Consider the following 17442-nt stretch of genomic DNA (forward strand, 5'->3'; position numbering starts at 1 on the left):
ATCAATCTTAACACAAGTCCAATGATGTAGTTCCACTTCTCTTGAGCCTCCCTAATGATCTGGCTTTCCATCTGCAGCCTTGCCTCGGCTCACAGGGGCGTCTATTTCAGTCTGAGCCCCGCCACCAAGCCTTACACTTAGGTTTGGAAATCTAATGGACCCAGGGTTGGGTAGGACCTTAGTGGGGTAAGTGTAGGGGGACTGGATGGTTGTCTCAGAAACCCAAGAATGGAAAAGAATGAAGGGAAGGAATGAAAACAAATTTCCAAGGACTCATCTTGCAGGACCACTCAGCCAGCAACCCCTCTTGGGAAATAGTAGCTGGAGAGCGTAAGGGTGTCTCCCTGGCCATGCAAGACTCTACCGAGGGCATCCTCACTCGGCAGTTAAACTATGCCTGTCTCCCACCTGGTCTTATTTGAAATGTAATTAAGGAGCTCCCTGGTAGTGTAGCGGTTAAGGATCCGGCATTGTCACTGCTGTGGTGCAGATTCAATGCCTGGCCTAGGAATTTCCACATGCCCCAGGTGCAGAAAAAAATGCAATTAAAATATCTTATGATAAAGTATAGTGATTAAAACCTGGTCATCAGGCGTTCCCATCATGGCTCAGCAGTAACGAACCGGACCTAGTATCCATGAGGATACAGGTTCGATTCCTGGCCTTGCTCAGTGGGTTAAGGAGATAGTGTTGCCATGAGCTGTGGTGCAGGTTGCAGACCTGGCGTGGATCTGGCGTTGCTGTGGCTGTGGTGTACGCGGGCAGCTACAGCTCTGATTAGACCCCTAGCCTGGGAACTTCCATATGCCGCAGGTGCGGTTCTTAGAAGACAACAAACAAACAAAAACCTGGTCATCAGACTAGCCTGGCTTCTAGCCCCAGCTCTTCCACTTGTGTCTGTGAGACCTTGAACAAACTGCTATCGCTAAACCTCACTTTCCTTAGCTGGAAAATGGGGACTACAGTAGTGGCTGTCTTACAGGGTTTTGTCAGGGTTAGCCAGGATGGTACAGTCCAAGAACTTTGCACAGGCCCTGGCACAGTGAGTACTCGGTAAATATGAGTTATTCTAGTGCTTGTTATTACTATTTTTAAAGACATTCTACTTTTGAGCAGCTCTAACCTGATTTGAGCTGGAAAATCCTATCATTATTTGCTCTATTTCATAAGAGTTTCATATTCTATCCTATCTCCCCTTTCAAATATGTTCCACAGCTTTTATTTTTCAAGAATAATTCCATGAATAGCCTGTGCTTCTGACACTCTGGGCCATTGGTGGAGATTGAAAGAAAGTCAGAGGCAGCTTCTTACATGGAGAATTAGTCATTTTAGTGAGTGGTTCATCTGTTTCCACAGATATTCACTGAATGTCTTCTGAGCCCCGACAGCAGTCTTTGCCTTAAGACAGGAAGCAACACACTCACTATTCCTGACACTCTCAAATAACGCTCTGATGCCGGTGACCGGAAGAGGTGGGGTGAAGCCTCATGAAACCGGCTGGAAAGACAAGGTGCTCTGGGGCTGGAAATCCCAGGCCAGCCAGTTCCCTCCCCTTGCCTTCCATTCCATTTCTGTTCCACTCCAAGTCCATTTTCTAACACTCACTGAGTACTTTTGCCAGATAAATAAGAAGACATGGCCTCTGCCCTCAAGGAGTTGATAGTCTAGTGCACGACGCACAGACTGTGGGTCAAGGACCACAGGCGAGGCACAAAGAAATACAGGAGCAAAGAATAATCCATTTTGTATTACATTCTTGGCTCTGCTACTTACAAACGATGTGATCTTGGGCTAAGTCTTCCATCATTCCGCACTTCAGTTTCCTCATCCCTAAGATGGGATCATAATGGTAGCTACCACACGGGACTGCTGTGAGGATTACCTGAGATAAGGTATGTACACAGCATGACCTGCATAAGGTAGGCTGCTAAATAGATGGTGGTTCTAAGATTTCGCAGAGTAGGAGACATTTTTTTTTTGTCTTTTTTTTGCTATTTCTTGGGCCGCTCCCGCGGCATATGGAGGTTCCCAGGCTAGGGGTCCAATCGGAGCCGTAGCCACCGGCCTACGCCAGAGCCACAGCAACGCGGGATCCGAGCCGCGTCTGCAACCTACACCACAGCTCACGGCAACGCCGGATCGTTAACCCACTGAGCAAGGCCAGGGACCGAACCCGCAACCTCTTGGTTCCTAGTCGGATTCGTTAACCGCTGCGCCACGAAGGGAATTCCGGAGGAGACATTTTTAAATGAGGTCAAAGATAGGCGGAGTTCACCAGATGGGGAACTTATACCAATTGAGTTCTGGCTGGAAGAGTTCACTCATCTGGGTGACAGCTTGAAGAACTTCCCCGTGTCATTAAAACTACCTGCCATTTGAAAGAATTTGAATTTAAAGAAGCACCTGCCCTCCACGTTATGTTACGGAGTTTGGGGGAGCCTGTAGCACTCCCATTTGATAGACAGCAAAGTGGAGGCCTAGAGAATTATATGGACACGTCCCCTCTTACCACAAGTTCATAGCAGGACCAGGACTAGTTAGCTCCCTTGACTAACAGCTCCCCTGACTAACTCCCCTGACTGAAGTTCCCCTAACAGCTGGTGTTCTTCCAGCCACATTGTGCTGAGTGTGTGGCCAGGGTTAGCAGAATAGTGACCTTTACCACTGCCCCCCAGGGAAGAAGGTCTCTGCAGGAATGGAGCAAGAAGTCCTATTTGAGGAAGAGCTGAGGGGGTGAAAGTAAAGAAGGAAAAATCAACAGAACTTCCTGAAAATGGGCAGCGGCTTCTAGCCCACTGTTTGCTCTCCTGAGGCGTCAGAAAGGTAAGCTGTGTGGTCCTCCCTTGAGAACAGCATGGAATCATGGTATGTTCAGACCTTTGGACCTCCATCCTAATTCCCCGTTACCTGAACAAATAACTAGTTTGCTTTGTTTTGGCTGCCCTCCACTTGTAGAAGAAAAAAAAAAAAGACAAATCATTAGAAATCAGTCAGATTCAAGGGCCCTTTTTAGGCTGTACCCTATAACCCATGCCTATTCCCCATCCACTGGGGCAGAGGCTCAAAAGGACTAATCATTCAATAAGTATTAATTGGACATATACTCTGGCAGGCACTGTGCTAGACCTGCGATTCAGAGACCAGGAAGTAGGGCCAAGACCAAAGAGACTCAGCCTCGAGGACCTGTATTAGGTAAAGGGGTCCACAATCTCCTTCTGTAATCCTGAAATCCACAAAGCTCTTAAAAGCAAAAGGGTTTTTTTGTAACCAACTTGGTGGCAAAACCTGATCTTGAACTGATGTGAGGTGATTTTATGTTTATCTACTTAGTGTAAAAATCAATTTACTGAAAAAAGATGAAGGTGCTTGATTATGGGGTGCATCTCAAGACTCCCCTGGGTTGTCAGATAATATGTTATCCTTCTGAAATTTAAAAAAAAAGTCTAAATTTGCAAACACATTTGGCCCAAGGGTTCAGATGAGGAATTGGAGACCTGTATAAACACAGCTAAATGAGAATATAGCCCAACATCCCACAAAGCAGAGTGTTAAGTCTTTTCCAAGAACCATGAGTATAGGGGACCTGTGGTCGGGAGTTCAAAGATGGCAGACACCACTGTAGACCCTAGCAGTGGGGAGATGCCCAGCTGTGTCCTTAGGGTGGGGGAGGACAGAGCATTTAGATAAACAGAGAGAGCCCAGGAAGGATGTTCCAGCCAAGCTGTGTTCAGGGGACTGTGAATTAACAATTTTGGCAAGAGAGGTACAGAGACCAGGCCGAGGGCGCCTTTAGAGAGCTGTGAATCACAATGCTAAGGGGGCACAGGAGGCCAATGAAGGGTAATCTTATCTAGCAAATCAAGACTCAGGTCTCATCTTTGAAATGTGCTTACTAAGCTAGGAACTTTAGAATGATCTTATAGAAACATTTCCAACACGAGGTAGAAAAAAATTCTGCCTAATTCACAATAAATCACAAAATCCCACTATCCAGACCTCCTTGTATTTCCTGGGCATTCCCGTTAGTCAAAACTTTGTTGGAAATATCAAGAGTCTTCACGTGTGAAGCTGAAGCCACACTGGCCTAGAGAAGCTTTCTGAGCTGCTGATTGTTTTGAACCATCCCTAGTGTCTCTGCCTCCTACTACCCCATGGTGACGATGCTGATGTAATTTCAACTAACCTAGCCCACCTCCCCCGCCTGGGAAGCAGGGCAAAAACTTCCGGTTTCTTTCCTGAAAGAAAACCCAGGCTGATGTGGTCCCTAGCAGTACAACAGCTGGGGGACAGGGTGCCATGGAAAAGGCTTTCAGCACTGATCAGGTGGCCAACTCCATCTTGTGGGTTGCATGGGAAACACATTTAGAGGCCTCACTGTCCTGGACCTAAGGTTCGAGTTAAAGAGAAGGAGCAGGCTCTCTCCCCTGCCTTTTCCAGCTTCATACAACCAAGGTGCTTGCTTTTTAAGGCCTCCAGAGTAGAAAGCTCACTGGAGCTCTTCTGGAACATGATATGTCAATATCTGAGGACTGTAAGGACAATCCTAAGCCAGTCTTTCTGTGTTGGTTTTAATTATTTTAAAATTGTATAGTTCAGCCTGGACAGATTAGCACATTTTTTAAATAACTCTAAATAGAGTATAACCTTTATTTATTTATTTATTTATTTATTTAGGGCCTCACTTGCAGCATATGGAGGTTCACCAGGCTAGGGATCTAATCAGAGCTACAGCTGCCAGCCCACACCACAGCCACAGCCACGCTAGATCTGAGCCACGTCTGTGACCTACACCACAGCTCACAGCAATACCAGATCCTTAACCCACTGAGCGAGGCCACAGATTGAACCCACAACCTCATGGTTCCTAGTCGGATTTGTTTCCACTGCGCCACGACGGGAACTCCTAGCACATCTTTAAGGATGCCTGTTGTATACGTGTTTTAGGATGATGATGTCACATTCTAGCTCAAGTAGAGTAGCTAACATCCTATCATAATACACCTCATTGCACAGGGCATCTCATCTGGCAAAATAAAGATGTCTCAGAAAATTTCGCGTGACTCAGAGTTATGCAGATACAATCATAGTTTTCAATGCTTGAGATCTCAGTATTTAAATGAATTGTATGGTAAGTATTCTTTTAATCTAACAACTGCTCCCTAATTTGTCCACCTTAAAATTTGGAATTCTCATGTACGCATTTAACCAGAGTCCCCAAACAGCAGCATTCCAAATAATCTGACATTTTTTCACAAATCTCTACCATGGTCATTTATATTCAAGCCGACCAATCTGAAGTACAGAATGTGAAAACGCCACGTGATGCTACTCTGGCTTTACTAATCGTACTTATTGTGTTTTAATTCTTCAGGTGGTCTCTGACCCGCCTGCATTAGACTCCCCTGGGGTGTTTATTAAAATACACACCACGGTGGGGAAACCACTGGCTTAGAGTTTACACAGTACCTCTCTAATAACCCAGCTATTCACTGAGTGAAAGCACCCCAATCCCAGATAACTCTGGATCTGCAGGCTTTTATTGTTTCAGAGGCGAGTCGTCATTGTATTTGTTACAACAGGATCTGACCTATAAACTCGAATGGATTTTTCTGCCTCTCAACCTGCAGTCTTTTCCCTCTGCACTTTCTATAATTAAAACTCATTTTGAAGAAACAAGCTACAGGAAGTCTAAAAGCACATTTTTTAAGGTTAAACCATAGGGCACACTGCTAGGGCTGGCTCTCAGCTCTCCGGGTAACATTTCCACATTAGGTCTTACGAGACACACGCACAGACACACGCCCCCACTGCTTTAACTTCCAGTGCTAGCTGAACATCAGGTACTCGAATAACAACAATCACGCGCCCTCCTTCCTTTGTTAATGTATTCCAACCCAGCCACCCACTGGCAGATATTCTACAGAGAAGGTTCAGAGGCACTGTGCATGAATAGCAGTTGCTACTCTTAAATGACATGGAAAATACCTTCCCCTCACCCAGAGAGAGTCTGAATCTTGGCTTGAGTATTTGCACATCAGCCAGAAATCTTTTACTAAATGCAGCTACCTGAGGCCCACAAAGTCACGCAGACCCTATAAATTGCTCTCCCAAGCCATCAAAATGCCATCTTACCCCCCCTTCCTCCGTCCCCCCCCCCCTTGTGTTTAAAAATAAAACCCAATTCTGCTGACGACTGGTTTTCTTGCCTCACCACAGGAAGGGGACGGGGTGAGCTCTCACATCACATGCTTGTCAGAGGGCACCAACTGGTGTCTGTGGGACACCTGCCCTCGGCTAGGGGGGAGCCCTGCTGACCCAAGAGCGGGGAAGGAACTTCTCAGGCTGGCGGGGTCGGGCGGGGCGGGGAGCAGGGCCTTCAGCTGCTGGGAGCCCACGTCAGGCTGGCTCTCAGGCTATTGAAGAGGCCGACTGTGGAATCGGTGACCTAGGCAACAGGCGTCAGGCTTGGCCACTCACTGCACTGGCTTGTCAAAGGCATCCATCTTTAATCTCTTCCCTTTCCTCTGCTTCTCTCTTCAACCCCAACACTCCAAAAGAGAGAGAGCGCGCCCGCGAGAAAGAAAAGAAACAAAACACCAAATAATGTCTGACCTCTTCACTAACCTAAAATGTTAAAATAATAATAATAATAATAATGCAATTTTAAAAAGAACCATCCGAAACGTCCTTCCTGCTCTCTAGCAGTTCCAACTGGGGAGTCATTTAATTGCTATTCAAAATTCAACATATGATCCAACCTCTAGAGTTAGGGTTTTGGGTGCAACAGCAGTGTGTGTAGATCTAAAGGAGGTTTTGGCTTGGTTTCCTTTTTCTTTCCTTTTTCCCCAGCTTGACTGAGGTATAACTGACCAACGAAATGGTATGCATGTAAAGTATGCTGCATGAGGACTTGACAGAAAATGAGCTTTGGCGTGGCAAAGTGTTCGGCAGTTTCCATAGCGGACTGCATGCAGCCCAGGGATGGGGAAAACAACCCACTGCAGTATGGAAGGAAACGATTCGAACTCTTGTTTCCTGATTTTTGTTTATCTAAAAGAATAAGAAACGACAAGTTACAAATATTCAATAAACAGACTGTCACTGGCGCCCTCCCTCGGTGTGAATGTCAGGTGACAAGGCCAGCTATCCTGGCAGAGAGGAGGACACATTCCGAGGAGCTAGGCAGGGAGGGAAGTTGAGGGCAGTTCTGGATAGTCTTCTCTGGTCTTAACTAAACTTGATCCAACAAAATGGATAAGTCATTTGGAAAGACTCCTGTTGAGAAACGACGAGTTAAAAAAAAAAAGAAACCACAAGTTGAAGATGACCCTAATATTGTAAGCCCAGCGAGCATGGAGAAAAAGAGAAAATGACAGGGCTGACACGTGGACCACTCCGGGTGAGCTCGTTGTCAACCACACTGTGAGATGCCATTAAAAAACAATGACACCAATGCCAACCGAAGCATATCTGATGAGAAAGCCCCCAGTATTCAAAATGATCCAGGAGGTTGTTGAAAACAAAAATTTGTAGCCACTCCCTTTAATGAGACTTCATGCCAAGTACATCTCATTCCTCGACATTTTAGGGTTAGTATGAGGATATGAAAAATTAACAAGTATTTCGTTTTTACCTAATTTTTGAATTTCCATTTTTCTATGCTTGGCAAACGTGTATATACTTTGTAAATGAATAAAGACACAAATTGTAGGAGTAAATATTCCACATTTTTCCTGGTAGGAGGGCAGGATCACTTTGTGGTAGGAGGGCAGATCAGTGCTGTGGGTCATAGACTGTCAGGCTGCAGGGGTCGGCAGATTTCAGGTAAGATCAGGTGACCTCTATTACATATAGGCAAGCAGATGCCCAGAGAGGACAGGACCTCAGCCTAAGGTTAACACTGCGAATTAGGAACACCTCCTCAACCAGAAAGCTGAGGGCCTAGTGGTGAGATGACTTGCTCAGGGTCACACTGTTTGTTAGGGGTGGAGCAGGGCTTCCTGATTCTTATTCCAGTGCTCTTCTAAATGGGCCCAGAGTTGCCTCTCTATAGAAACGTAGAGAACTACAAAGGCGGAAAACTGAGCAAACACAAAAACTCAAACAGAATTGAAAACTATCAGGGTAGAACCAAATGTCTGTAGCCAGCAAACTGCCGAGACCTACCTATGCCTTTTATACTTACAATAACTCCTGGGTAGTAACCTCCAACAGTCACATTCTGGGTCCTGGTGGTTGCAGCGAGGCCCACCGTGAGTATTAATACGGACACAATAAGCAAAGTCACGGTGACATAGATGGAGTTTCTTTTCCTCCGATTGAAGGCTCCTGAAAGCACACAGAGAAAGTGAAATTGCTCATTTCGGCCAGAGAAGGGATAGACTTGAAAAAAAATCACTTGGAAGGTTTTCCTTTCCTACTCCACCTGGTAACTGGGGCTATCTCTGGGGAGTGGGATTATGGGGAGCTTTAGTTTTCTGCAGTTGTCAGGTGCTATGTTTACAATCATATCTATTATATTTCCAGCTTAAAAATTTATATATATATATATTTCCAGTTTGAAAATAAACAACAGAAGGAAATTGCACCAGTTACATAAAACCTAAACAAATTTTTGTGCTTTTGGCATTCAATAAAAGATGTGTCATACCCACTTAGTGTAATGGTTTTTTTAAGCCAAATTATAAGGCATATGATAAATGGAAAGTGTACTGTGGTGGTATTAAATAAAAATATTTTAAAGCCAATATGCAACTGAGAAGAGTTCTTTCATAAGCCAGAGATACGAAATTTCATTTTCAGTGTAAATATCAGAACCAAGCCAGGTACTGGGATTTTTTTTTTTTTCTCATTTATTTCTGACATTTGCCACCTCATGTGTAAATTTAAAAATGGTGTGTTGGCGAGATGTGCCACATAACAAATGTGTATAATAAAGTAAGTGTTTGGAGGCCATTAGTCCACAAAGATATGTATCCGGGGAAGCAGATGGAGAGGATTATAACTTACGGTGTTTAAGCTTATGCGAGGGTGACATAAATACAAATGATGAGAAACTCATTCTTCTACTCAATGCTTATCAGACATAATAGCGCAAACCAATATTTTTTTTTCGAAAACAGACTTATTAAGTCAGATAGAAAAACGGTATCTAGACACGCTTTTCACCTTTCTTTTTTTAAGGAATGGAGCCCTGCTCAACACACTACATGAGTTTCTCTGGTCGGGGAGGGGGTTCTCACCAGGAAATGCCAGGGATGAGCTACCACCTAGGAGTGCTCATAAAAATCAGCAACTGGGAGGACTTGGCCTGAGAGTCCAGTTCTCTAGGGGGGAGGATGAAGGGTGGGGAGCCTTGTTATGCTGGGATTGCCCACCCAGCTGGCTTGGCTGTTATTTATGGGCCTCAAAGAGGCCACTCGGGACTGTTCCTAGGACCCCGTCCTTCTGGGAGGCCCCAAAGCAGCCTCAGGAAGCAGCTGCCATTGAAGCTGCCCAGACTGCACCACTGGGAAGAGGGGAGAGGGGATGGAAGAAGGGGGAGGAAGGCGAGAAAATCAGCAAGCCGGGGAGGCCTGGTGGTGATGAGAGGAGGGGGCTGCGGGCGGCCCTGCAGCCCCCAGCAGGTACCCCGTCCTCGAGGGAAGAAGAGCAGCAGGAGTGCCACCCTGGGCGAGCCCCACCGTCCTGCTCATCTCCCCCAGTGCGGTCCCTGGGTCCCTGCCGAAGGCTCCAAGGGAGGTGGGAGGGGCTGGCGGTCTCTCCCCTGACGTCAGCCTCAAAAGTGAGGGATGTGACTCATCAGGGTCATTTCTAATACGGCTCTATTCTAGGACCATTTTACACGGACACGTAGACGTGGCCTGGGCGTTTAGAGGCACCCACAGACGAAAGCGGCCACATCGCACCCTGGGAGGAGAGGTAAAGAGAGGTGGGAACCGAGGCTCCTCTCCAGGGGCCCCGAGTCCAGCCTCCAGGGGTAAAAACATCAGGAGGCGGGAGACACCTGTGACCTCAGGGCCCTCGGTGTGAGAGGGCTATTTGGGATGCAGACAGGGAGCTGACTGCCCGCCAACACGCTGGAGACTCAGGCTGCGAAGGGGTGGTGGGGGAGGGATTTATTTCTCCTGTTTATCTAAAGGTTAGTTATCCTTCCTTAAGATTTCCACCGACCCTCAATAGTCTCTACGCCAGGGTCCCTAAGTCCATTCCATGATAGCTCTTCTCAGTGAATTTGCCACTTGGCTCCAGAGGGGCTCTAACATAAGCTTACCAACATCACCTCCCTCCCCCTGCCTTTCTCCTGTGTCAACTCTGCACCACCTAAGCCCTACCGGCCCCTAACTAGCAAAATGGAGTGAGGGAACGAACGTCTGGACGCACCAAGGGTATCTTTGTGACACACGAAAGTGTCTCAACACCTCACACGGAAAACACGTCGCCTTAGAGACTAGATTTGGGGGAGCGTGTGTACACGGTCTTTCTAAATTTGGGAGTATTACTCGCCTTCTCTTTCCTTGCCAACTGGCTTTTGATCTTATTCACAGCTCCTGAGTCTCCTTTGCAAATATCACTCTAACTCTTAAAAGCACAGCAGCCGGGTCAGAAAAGTGACTCAGCAAACCACATGGTGTCATTTGAAAATCCTTTTTTTTTTTTTTTCTCTTGCTTTTGAACCTGAATTGAAAATCCAGTCAGTTGAGAAACCCAGGCAGAGATCTTGCAGCTCCACAGGGGCCTTGCCTCCAGACGGGATGAGCTTTGGCTAAAATTCCTAAGAAAACTCCCCCTTCACCAGGTTGAATATTCTCTGTCCCCTCAGGCCCTCCTTGAAGTCACCCCTTATTTTACAGTCTAAGAACTAAAACTGGGTAAAATGAACTTATTTCTAGTTGCACTTGGAAAGCTGACCCTTTTAAGGAACCCCGGGATGAGTCCTTTTGAAAAGTGAAGAATCACCTGTCCACTCATGTTTAATGGCAATTTGACTTATGTCACATCTACTTAGAGCAAGACACACCTGTCCTCTGAAAGGGTGGCCCAGGCTCCCAAAAGGCAGCTCACTGTGTCTGCTGAGGCTAGTTTCCTGGTGGTTGTTTCATTTTAAAAGGGAGAAGCAGAGCTCTGTTCACATTAGGGTCGAATTTGGGGCCTTAGGTGTTCCCATCAACACAGGAACATCTCATCCGATTCTATTTAGTAAGTCAGCATATCAAAAAACCTCGGACACCATGAGATACTTAAATAAAGCAGCAGGTATTTGAAAACAGTGCCCACCACAGTGTCTGATACCTAGTGAGCTGTCAATACTTGTTGAATAAACAAGAGGCAACATCTCAGAATCGATTCCTTTCTAATCAAAAAGGCTGTGGGGGGAGGACTGTGTGAATTAATATCAGTTACATTCATAGAATTGATTTTTTTAAAATAGGGTACACCTGAGGGCCCCCCCCGGAACTAAAAGCCTTCTGGCCAACTAGTGTCACAACCCCAATGTCTCTCACTAGCCTGCCTTCTTGGCACCCAGTATATTTCTGTTTGGACAACAACTACAACCACCCCTGCAACCAACAGCAGTGGGAGAGTCTGAATCCCGTCACTGGCATCACCTGCCCCCCTCCGCCCCCAGCAGCCTCCCTGCAGAACTACTGCAGCCCTCCCTCTCTGCAGTGCCCCACCTCCACCCCAGATTCCTGACGACCAGGAGGCTCTGCTCTAGAAGCACCCAATTATTTGCTGTCTCCACCCTTCCAAATATATAGCCAGCCTCTCCCTCCTCCCGGTTCCCCCCACCCCGTCAGAGCCCCCACCTGCACTGCGGTCTTGGAATCCCTCCCTTCCCCTGAAACCTGATCAAAATTCACCTCCTCCAAGAAGTTTTTCTTGATCAAGCTCACCCGACTCTAATCACTCATTATTTCGTGTCACTGAGTTCCCAGATACCTCACTTAGTAAGTACACTGATTCTAACTGTTACAATAACAATGGGAATTGTGGGTCTGGTCCACAACCCATATGATGTCCCCCACTTCCAGGATTATGAATCTGACAGGAACTGAGGTGTGGGTCGCCAGAAGGCAGGACGCCTCTCTCTGCTCACTTGTTTTTTCACCTTGTACATGTTCTTGATTCCCCCCTTGATCATAGGGTGTGCAATCTGTCAGAGTGCAGCAAGAAAGAAGGCCCAGTATCCTCTCCTGTGCACACTGTGTTGTTGTTGATTGGCTAATCCTTTGGGCTGATCTTTGAACGGATAAGGATTTGCTTACCTGAGTCAGCTTTGCCACACAGAGAGGGTCCCAGGAAGTCCCAGCCTTGAGTATCCGTGGAAACAGGTGGTTGCCTACACAAGGGCCGCAAGGCTCTGCCAATCTCCCAAACATTTCCTCAAAGGTGCTGAAATCCCCCTCTTTGGGCAATTCTTGGACCGGAGACATCCAAAGCCACCGGTGATTTACAAATGTGTTATTTGCGAGGGAAGAAGCGCCCTGCTGTAGTAGAGGTGCCTCAGCGCCTGGGGGCAGTGTTGCCAAAAGGGAGATGGGGGGGGGCTGCTGGGAGGGGGGGCGATGAGGGAGCGCCGGAGTCAAATGACCAGCCGAGCGCCCGCTCCGCTCCCAGCCTTGGGCTAATCACGCATCCTCAGCCAACCAGCAGGCTCAGAGTGCAGGCACCTTGGTGCAGTGTGTGTCTGTGTGCTTTATGTTTTACTGTTTTGGCTGTGGCGGTGTCCTGCCTGTAGAGGGACACCCCCCCCCCCCACCGAAACGCTGCCCTTGGAAGCTGAAACACTAACCCACCCAACCCCACTTCCCCTCCCCCCATGCAGGGAAAGGTGGCAGTTGCCAGGGCTGAGTTAAGTGGGAGTAGCTCCTAAGTAGCCTAGACGCTGATTCAGGCCTCGGCTGTGTGGGACCAGCGCCAGGGAACTCCGAAGAGACTCCCCTGACCAAACTCTGGAAACCCAGGGTTACCACTCGACTCGAAAATTTGCTAGTGTCCTGGGCCTGCAGACTTTACGAAGCGGCTGCGTGGAGCGGGCTCCCGCGTTCATATGGGCTCTGGGATTCTTTTCCCGCAGTGTCGAGTCTGGGCTGGAAGAAGCCCTCTCATCTTGTTGCGCAGATCTTTCGGGAAACGCACGATCGCCTAAGGGCCCCTGGGAGCCCAAGAAAGAACTCTCTTCATCTCACAGAGCAGGGTGCCCAGGAACAACGCTTTAAGCGCCGGGCCCCTAACCTGTCCACTCCCACAGGGGCAGACGGAAGGGCGCGGGCGGCCGGGTTTGCAGGTGGTTGTGGCCCGCTGCGGGGATGCGCGTGGCCGAAGCCTCGCACTCTTCCACCCAGCCCTTCCTCGCGCATCGCTCGGCGGCGGGTAGCCAGAGCTGCGTTGGCGCCACAGCTGGCCAAGGTGAGGAGTGCATTCTGTGTGTGTGTGTGTGTGTGTGTGTGTGTGCGCGCGTGTATGCGCGCGCGCGTGTTGGAGAGAGAGAGAGCTGGGCTGGGGTGGGGGGAGTCTGGTACTGCTGGGTTCTGGATTCGGACCCGAGTCCTTGGCCTCAATTGTACCACGTTGCAAATAACTACGCCCTTAAAAATAAACAGTAAGTTCTTATACTGAATATGAAAAACCATTGAAAATACGGATCTTTCTACTCGCCAGGAGACAACACTTTCTGGGGTCCCTCCAGTGAACGAATTCTGTTGAGGCTGGGTCTTTCGCAAGCAGTAGGGAGCTCGAGCAAGGGTTTCAGCCCTCTCCCCGCCCCCTCCCCTCGATGTTCCCGCAAATTCTTCAGAGAAGACCTGAGCAGATTGGATGACAAGAATTCGGGACGGAGGAATTTTGCCGAATGTAAAGTATGTTGGAGAGAATTCGATTTTGTTCAAGTGTATCCGAGGCGAATTTTAAGGTTAGGTGGGATCATGGTTCGACAATCCTCTCCCGCTCTCCTGGGCTCCCGATTAATTTCTCCACCCAGCGAAATCATAGGTCTTGGGAAGGTGTCTAACAGCTGAGGGGGACTGGGGTTTGTTTGTTTATAACTACCAAAAAGCAGCTTCGAGGGGCAGCCAAGTTGGTACCTGGAGATAGCTGTCCCCGGTTTTCCTGGGGAAAGGTGTTGAACCAAATTAGGCTAGTGGGTTCCCCCCACCCCCTCCCTTCCACCCGGAGAGGAAAAGCGCGACTTCAGAAGATGCGCGGGCTCGCGCTCGCTCTTTCTTTCTCGCGCTCTCACTCGTCTCCTCCATCCCCCCCACCTTTTTTTTTTTTTTTTTTTTCACACTCACGCACATTCCGTGCTTTTGGAGCAAAATTAGGAATCAAATTCAAGGAATGTTGATCCTGCCGCTGCAGACGGCGGGGCTGGGCTGTCTTGAGTGATTCCTCAGGAATTCCCCTCCTGCCAGCCCCCCTCCTCCCCCCCCGCCCATCCCCCAGGGTTGCGCAAACCCCCCCATCAGCGAGGTGCAAGTCAGCCCCCCCCCCCCCCCCGCCCCACTGCAGCTCTGAATTTCAGGGCAGCTTCAACAGAGTTGGGAGGGGGCGAGGACTCTGTTTCTTCTAATTGTCGTTAGTCAAGAGCACTTAGAAGTGACGGGGACTTTGCAAAGAGGGAGCGTCGAACGGAAAGCGAAGGCGCAGGTTGCGGGGAAGTGTTTGGATCCCCAGATAGCTGGGATTTACCACCGGCTGCAAGTCTGTCGACACACGCACACAGACACGCACACACCCGCACTCCGGGGCACGGACACTCGGACGCAAGCTGGGCGCTCGCATCTCCGAGCGTCGCCCCCACCCCCGCCGGGCCGCTCCCCTGGGGCTGGGGTGCGTGGACCCCCCCCCCTCCCCCCTGCTTCCCGCCCCCAGGCTCCCGAGGCGGCCGGGGCGCCCGCAGTCCCGGGGGGAGCGCATTTCCCCCTTGCCGCCGCCGCCCCTTGGAAGGGCGGCTAGACTTACCCATGGAATCCGGCAGGGACATGTCGCTGGACCGCTGCTGAGTCAGGGACTGATGCATGGTGAAAGCTGCCCTGTGGCCCCGGCCCCGGCCCCCAAAGCTGCTTCACGCGCCCCTGGCTCAGGGCGCCCCGCAGAGCATCCTACTCCGCGGCTGCCGCTCCCCGTCCCTCCCGAGAGCTGAGAGAGACTGCCTCTGGTTGCAAGCTGCAGCCCAAGTGCCGCCTCCCCCTCCCTTCCCCTCTACTCCCTCCCTCCTCTCCTGCCTCCCTCTGCTCCAGGAGGCAGCAGCATTGGCGGTCCGAGCAGCGACGTGCGCTTGCGCAAGACCCCCCTCCTCCCTCCCCCTCGGCCCCCCCATCCTAGTTATTCACCTCCCAGCCTCCCAAGCCAGACAGGGAGCCGTTTTAGCCCCTTGGGGCCAAGACTGCGCAGAGAAAGAGGGGGAGGCTACAGCCTGGGGCCGACAGGCCTTCTCTGTAGTTTGGAGAGAGGGTCTCGGGCAAGATCCTGTTTTAGGATTTATAACTGGGGAGGGGGCAGAGTAAGAGATTCAGAGCTGAGAAAACACACACACACACAGAGACGCACACACATTTGTGCAGGTTTGGTCCTAGTGCCTCCAGAATGACATAATGGAGCTGGAGATGATCCAGAAAAGGGCCACTCTATAATCAAGGGGATGGGGGATGGTGGAAGGGGCTGCCATATGAAGATAGATTAAACAAATGCAGACTCTTTAGAAGGATGAAGGCTGGGAAGGGATGTGACTAGAGTGTATAAAATTATGCAGAGATGGAACGAGGAAACACAGCCTTATTCACCAGATCTGAGGATTCTAGAACCAACAGCCCCCTAAGAGCTAGAAGGAGATTCAGCTAAAGCAAATAAGTCTCTGCACCAGGACCTGAGTTTGGGCTTTTGTTCAAGGTGATTTTATGTCAAGGATCTCGTTTTCTCACCACAGCTGTCATGCAAGGCAGGGAGAGGAGGTATCAGTAACCCCATTTTACAAATAAAGAAACTGAGTCTCAGAGAAGGGATGAAAATTTCCTATACCCACTCAGCTATTAAGTGACAGAGGTGGGATTTGAACCTAGATCTCTTGGACTCCCAGGTCAGTACTCTTCCTGCTATGGAAGCTGCAAAGAAATGCTACTCTATATTGCATCTTGAAAACCTGAGGAGTTCATTAGCCCCAACAGGGGCAGCAGGATGAAAACACAAGTAGCGTTGGAAAGAGTGAGAAAGTCATGGCCGACAGACCCACCGGGGCTTGCTAAGGGAGACTGGGGCTGTGGTGGGAACCACTAAGTTCTTCCCCAACCCATCCTTCCAGACCACATTAGGATACTGGGCTGGAATCACTATGCTGTTAGCCCAGAGAGTGGTTCTGAGGTCCCCCAAATGGCAGAACAGGATGAGGCCTCCTTGGAGTGCCTCCTTGGAGATATCTGCCTGGTGACCAAGGGAGGTGGAAGGGGAGGAAGGGAAGAGCAGTGGGCTCTTTCTGGAAACTCAGCCCCATGGGCCTGGCATCCCAGGGAATTGACCCTTTTGGAGGCATCCATTCTGTCCAGTGAGAGCTCCCAGGTTCTGCTTTGCCAGATCTCCTTCTAGCCGCTTCCCCCAATGACTGCTGCAACCCTCTCTCCATGTGCACCCCCCAAACACCCCCAAGTCAAGTATAAAACTCTCCTGAGAGTGGATAGGATGAAGAAGGGCACTTGAGTCTTTCTAGCTCTGGCTGGCTAACCTACTGCAAGGCTTTGTTTCCTTATCCAGGAAATGGAACCAAGTGGAACACTGCACTATCCCATCTTCCACAGGAAGAAAAGATGCTTCCTGAAGGTTGAAAAGGAAGCCCTTTTGTAAAGAACTTGGGCCCCCCAGGGACAAGACTGGAGGCCGTGTCAGGTATTATTAGCAGCCCTGCACTACAGATGCGGGTTAGAAATCTGTGATCTATGTCCTAGATAGAGACAAGAAGCCCACTTCTGTAGAGGTGTGTGTCGTAAGCATGTTTGGCTTATGTGTCATCGAGTCTCCATTGGCTCCACAGAGGCTGAAAGAAAGCCCATATTTACACCCTTGGCCTGTCTTCAGTTCTGTTTACTTGTCTCTTCCTTCCCCCACTCCAAATATTTCATATATTTAATGTGAAGAACTCCTGCAACCAGCACTGATTTCTCAGGAGTACTTCATAATTAGTTGATTTTGTTTCTGTGAAAGTAGCCTTGAAGAAAAGAGGTTTTTATACAGGCTGGAAAAGACAGCTTTCCACCTTCTTCGGGGATTTGGGCTCCCCAATAGCAACCATACGGCTAGAGATCCCTAACGAAACCAAACAGAAACTTGTTACTGCTCTGGCTTCAATGGACAGAAGGAGGACTTTTCCCTTTAGAGAGAAGCACATTACCTGTCAGTTGACACAGAAGGCGCATGTAATTTGACCTTGATGATCCAAGCCATAAACCAGTG

General features: G+C 49.1%; 1 protein-coding gene across 1 annotated transcript in view; it reads right to left on the reverse strand.

The window, feature by feature from the left end:
- TMEM255A (transmembrane protein 255A) overlaps positions 1 to 15256 on the reverse strand; it is a 51261-nt gene extending 36005 nt beyond the window's left edge. The window contains exons 1-2 of the mRNA XM_047764847.1: positions 14965 to 15256; positions 8186 to 8328 (exon numbers count right to left, since the gene is read on the reverse strand). Of these exons, the coding sequence (XP_047620803.1) occupies positions 8186 to 8328; positions 14965 to 15022 (201 nt within the window). The 5' untranslated portion in view covers positions 15023 to 15256. The remainder of the gene's footprint in view (positions 1 to 8185; positions 8329 to 14964) is intronic.
- Positions 15257 to 17442: the final 2186 nt, after the last annotated feature.

This window comes from Phacochoerus africanus, chromosome X (assembly GCF_016906955.1).
Source record: "Phacochoerus africanus isolate WHEZ1 chromosome X, ROS_Pafr_v1, whole genome shotgun sequence".
NCBI lineage: Eukaryota > Metazoa > Chordata > Mammalia > Artiodactyla > Suidae > Phacochoerus > Phacochoerus africanus.